Source organism: Labrus mixtus, chromosome 20 (genome assembly GCF_963584025.1).
Source record: "Labrus mixtus chromosome 20, fLabMix1.1, whole genome shotgun sequence".
Taxonomy (NCBI): Eukaryota; Metazoa; Chordata; class Actinopteri; order Labriformes; family Labridae; genus Labrus; species Labrus mixtus.
This window is the reverse complement of record NC_083631.1, coordinates 24,565,875-24,570,874: the sequence shown is the minus strand read 5'-3', so window position 1 is coordinate 24,570,874 and position 5,000 is coordinate 24,565,875. Positions and strand designations below refer to the sequence as shown.

At 45.4% G+C, this 5,000-nt stretch overlaps 1 protein-coding gene across 2 annotated transcripts in view; it reads right to left on the bottom strand.

Moving 5' to 3' along the window:
* The window catches only part of zmp:0000000896 (caspase recruitment domain-containing protein 10), a 20,691-nt gene extending 15,954 nt beyond the window's left edge, over positions 1-4,737 (bottom strand). The window contains exons 1-3 of one of the 2 annotated variants that reach the window (XM_061026590.1): positions 4,570-4,737; positions 1,102-1,362; positions 1-125 (exon numbers count right to left, since the gene is read on the bottom strand). The exon at positions 1-125 is cut by the window's left edge and continues 13 nt beyond it. In XM_061026590.1, coding sequence (XP_060882573.1) covers positions 1-125; positions 1,102-1,362; positions 4,570-4,576 — 393 coding nt within the window. In that variant the 5' untranslated portion in view covers positions 4,577-4,737. The remainder of the gene's footprint in view (positions 126-1,101; positions 1,363-4,569) is intronic. The other variant, XM_061026591.1, reaches the window with a different exon arrangement.
* Positions 4,738-5,000: the final 263 nt, after the last annotated feature.

The window sequence follows — 5,000 nt, the reverse complement described above, 5'->3', positions numbered from 1 at the left end:
GCATCTCTGAGTGGGCTGCTCTCCGGTCAGCTGGGTGTACTGCTCCGGGTGATAAAACTCCAGAGACTCCATGAAGGCCTGAAGACCCCTCTGACCCTGACCACGCAGGATGTCCAGCAGACGACCTGCAGAGGAAAGACACGTACAAAGCTATTTATAACTTATCATTTAGTTTTGCCTACTTGCACATAGCTCTGTATATATATATATTGATTTCTCGTTTACTGCACATAGTTCTGTTTACATCTGTTAGTCCGATCACTGTCCACTTATATCTACTCTTTTATATTTAGTATTTTAAGTTAAGTTTAAGCTTTAAGTTGTATTTAAATTGACACTTTATATTTTAGGCCTTTGAATCACCCTCCAAGTATTTTTTAAATTGAATTGAATTGAATTGAAAGACCCGTACAGATTAAACAACGTGGGACCATTAAAACAAAGCATGTCAGCACTTTGTCTCTTTCATTGGAGAAGTTATTTATTCCTGAAGTTATGTCAGACCTGACCAATGAGGCGCTGACGACTCACACACAATAAACCAGGATGATAAACTTTAACTCCTCATTCCTCACACGCTGCCCTGTACTTAACCCGTCTTTCATCTCGCTCTCCTCTGAGCTCTGCCTGTTTCTCTCTCTCTGCAGTATTAATCTTGTCCCACCTGTTTCTCTCTCTCTGCAGTATTAATCTTGTCCCACCTGTTTCTCTCTCTCTGCAGTATTAATCTTGTCCCACCTGTTTCTCTCTCTCTGCAGTATTAATCTTGTCCCACCTGTTTCTCTCTCTCTGCAGTATTAATCTTGTCCCACCTGTTTCTCTCTCTCTGCAGTAGTAATCTTGTCCCACCTGTTTCTCTCTCTCTGCAGTATTAATCTTGTCCCACCTGTTTCTCTCTCTCTGCAGTATTAATCTTGTCCCACCTGTTTCTCTCTCTCTGCAGTATTAATCTTGTCCCACCTGTTTCTCTCTCTCTGCAGTATTAATCTTGTCCCACCTGTTTCTCTCTGACAGCGTGCTCACACTCAGCCTTCTTTCCTGTCCTCTCTCTCACGGTTACACCTGATGATATGATGCTGTGTGTTTGTGTTCTCCTCTCACCGGCCTTGCTGATGCGCAGCGGGTACTGTGTGGAGTTGAGCACCTCATCTTCATCCTGCTCATCCATCACCTTACACTGTCGTAGATACGGCGTGAGTTTAGCCGGGTGAAGGATGCGAGTGAGTTTGTGTCGTACGCCCTCCACTCGCTCCCACAGCTCCTCACATCGCTCCTCCGACCACTGGGCAGCAGACGGCACCTCCTCTTGAGACAAGTCCTCCTCCTCCTCTGCGTCCGCCTCCGCCTCCCAAACTCTGACGCCTGCAGGAGACAAGAAACCAGAAGAAGTTCAGGGAGAGTTCTGTATGGGACCCCTTTAGTACCATTAATAACTACACACTCTCTCCTTCCATCATGCTGCAAAAAAACAAAAAGATTTCACAACAACAAAAACAAACAGAGAACAACGCGTGAAAAATGTAAATGAAACACAAAACTTTAAAATGAAACACAAACAGTTTTAGGCGATGCATAAACACGTCACAGAACGGATCAAACGTAAAATATTTAGCAAAACGCAAAAGCATTTTACATTTCCAAAATATTTTCTGACATGTGCAAAAAACCATTTCAGGAAATCAAAGGACAAATCCTCCGTATGAAGCTCATATATGTTGTTTTTGTCCCTCAGGGCACTCCGTATGAAGCTCATATATGTTGTTTTTGTCCCTCAGGGCCCTCCGTATGAAGCTCATATATGTTGTTTTTGTCCCTCAGGGCCCTCCGTATGAAGCTCATATATGTTGTTTTTGTCCCTCAGGGCCCTCCGTATGAAGCTCATATATGTTGTTTTTGTCCCTCAGGGCCCTCCGTATGAAGCTCATATATGTTGTTTTTGTCCCTCAGGGCCCTCCGTATGAAGCTCATATATGTTGTTTTTGTCCCTCAGGGCCCTCCGTATGAAGCTCATATATGTTGTTTTTGTCCCTCAGGGCACTCCGTATGAAGCTCATATATGTTGTTTGTGTCCTTCAGGGCCCTCCGTATAAAGCTCATATATGTTGTTTTTGTCCCTCAGGGCCCTCCGTATAAAGCTCATATATGTTGTTTTTGTCCCTCAGGGCCCTCCGTATGAAGCTCATATATGTTGTTTTTGTCCCTCAGGGCCCTCCGTATGAAGCTCATATATGTTGTTTTTGTCCTTCAGGGCCCTCCGTATAAAGCTCATATATGTTGTTTTTGTCCCTCAGGGCCCTCCGTATGAAGCTCATATATGTTGTTTTTGTCCTTCAGGGCCCTCCGTATGAAGCTCATATATGTTGTTTTTGTCCCTCAGGGCACTCCGTATGAAGCTCATATATGTTGTTTTTGTCCTTCAGGGCCCTCCGTATGAAGCTCATATATGTTGTTTTTGTCCCTCAGGGCCCTCCGTATGAAGCTCATATATGTTGTTTTTGTCCCTCAGGGCCCTCCGTATGAAGCTCATATATGTTGTTTTTGTCCCTCAGGGCCCTCCGTATGAAGCTCATATATGTTGTTTTTGTCCCTCAGGGCCCTCCGTATGAAGCTCATATATGTTGTTTTTGTCCCTCAGGGCCCTCCGTATCAAGCTCATATATGTTGTTTTTGTCCCTCAGGGCCCTCCGTATGAAGCTCATATATGTTGTTTTTGTCCCTCAGGGCCCTCCGTATGAAGCTCATATATGTTGTTTTTGTCCTTCAGGGCCCTCCGTATGAAGCTCATATATGTTGTTTTTGTCCTTCAGGGCCCTCCGTATGAAGCTCATATATGTTGTTTTTGTCCTTCAGGGCCCTCCGTATGAAGCTCATATATGTTGTTTTTGTCCTTCAGGGCCCTCCGTATAAAGCTCATATATGTTGTTTTTGGGGTGGGTGGGCAGACTTTGTGGGTCAGTTTCTCACAGCGCAGGAATGAAAACACTTGTGTGACTCATATCAGACACCTAAACACACATCGGGGGTCTGCAGACAAACGCTGTGTCATCCCCTCCTCGCTGTGAGAGAGGAAAGCTTCACCATGCACACAATGAGCTATTTCGTGATAAAGGTGATTTACAGCAGCTGTGATGACAGCAGGATGATTTAATAATCCCTTAACGAAGAGGAAAGAGCTGAACTCATCCATCCAATGACTCATTTACGTTCATAAGACAAATCTGTGATGTCTGATAATGTTTGTAGTTACCAAAAGTCGCAGGCAAGTTCCTGCACATTGTCTAGATTTCACAGATATGTGGGCAACTTTTGGAAAAGAGGAGAAACTTGTGTGATTCAGACAAAGCTGAGCTTTTGCTGTGCTCGGCTGATAGTCGATCAGAGCTCCCGGGCAGGCTGGGGCAGGTCTGGATACTCAGGAATCTCTGACACAGAACAAAGATAGTCTGCTGAGACCTCACGCTCATGCTGTTAAAACCAAACACCTCCTCTTTACTCTGAAAACATGAGACTCCCAGCCTCTCTCAGTCAGGAGCCACTGATTCATTCAGTCCAGTCCGTCAGTATTAACTCATCCATTCACACACATTCACACGCTGGTGGTAGAGGCCGCTGAGTAAAGAGTCCGTCAGTATTAACTCATCCATTCACACACATTCACACGCTGGTGGTAGAGGCCGCTGAGTAAAGAGTCCGTCAGTATTAACTCATTCATTCACACACATTCACACACTGGTGGTAGAGGCCGCTGAGTAAAGAGTCCGTCAGTATTAACTCATCCATTCACACACATTCACACGCTGGTGGTAGAGGCCGCTGAGTAAAGAGTCCGTCAGTATTAACTCATCCATTCACACACATTCACACGCTGGTGGTAGAGGCCGCTGAGTAAAGAGTCCGTCAGTATTAACTCATCCATTCACACACATTCACACGCTGGTGGTAGAGGCCGCTGAGTAAAGAGTCCGTCAGTATTAACTCATCCATTCACACACATTCACACACTGGTGGTAGAGGCCGCTGAGTAAAGAGTCCGTCAGTATTAACTCATCCATTCACACACATTCACACGCTGGTGGTAGAGGCCGCTGTGTAAAGAGTCCATCAGTATTAACTCATCATCAGACTTGTGGCTGCTGGGGATCGAGAGAGACAACCGACTCTACCACCTGCCCCTCAGGCACCGCCTCAGAAGTAAAATAGCCAATCTTTATTTATTATAAGATTTGAAGGGGTCCATGTCACCCCCCCCATCTGAACACGCCCCCTGATTAAAAGCCTTAAATCTTCTGCTCACTGAGACGAGTTTTGAGGATGAAAGTAAGCTGATAAAATGAATTTTATAAAACAGATCGTGAGAACACTCCACAGTGGACGCAGGCTGGATCCACTATTTTATGAAACATGAATCCAGAACTCAAACACTTGTATTATTCTTCCGCTCTGCAGGTTGCCCCTGACTAACACAGTGACTGATTAACGTCCTAAAGTAGGTCAAAAGTTCCTCAGACTCAAATGAAAACCCCGCTAACAGAGCAGAGTTCACTGATCAGAGATCAAATATGGACTCACCACTCATGACGTCCTCCGATCTGTTCTTCAGAAACACTTCAGAGTCCTCTACATCCCACCAGCTCAGGAGTCAACCACAGTGAGAGTGAGAGAGAGAGAGAGAGAGAGAGACAGAGAGAGAGAGAGACAGAGAGAGACGGAGACAGAGAGAGAGAGAGACAGAGAGAGACAGAGAGAGCAGCACCTGACAGCACCTCTCAACTCCTCCTCCGCCGGAAACTACAACCAGCCAATCAGAGAAGAGCAAACACAAAGACAAACATATGTAGGAGGCAGTATGTAGTATGTGGTTTCGGACAGTCAGAAAAAGCCCCACTCTCTCTCTGTCTCTATCTCTCTGTCTCTCTCTCTCTCTCTCTCTATCTCTCTCTCTCCCTCTCTCTCTCTGTCTCTCTCTCTCTGTCTCTCTCTCTCTCTCTCTCTCTCTCTCT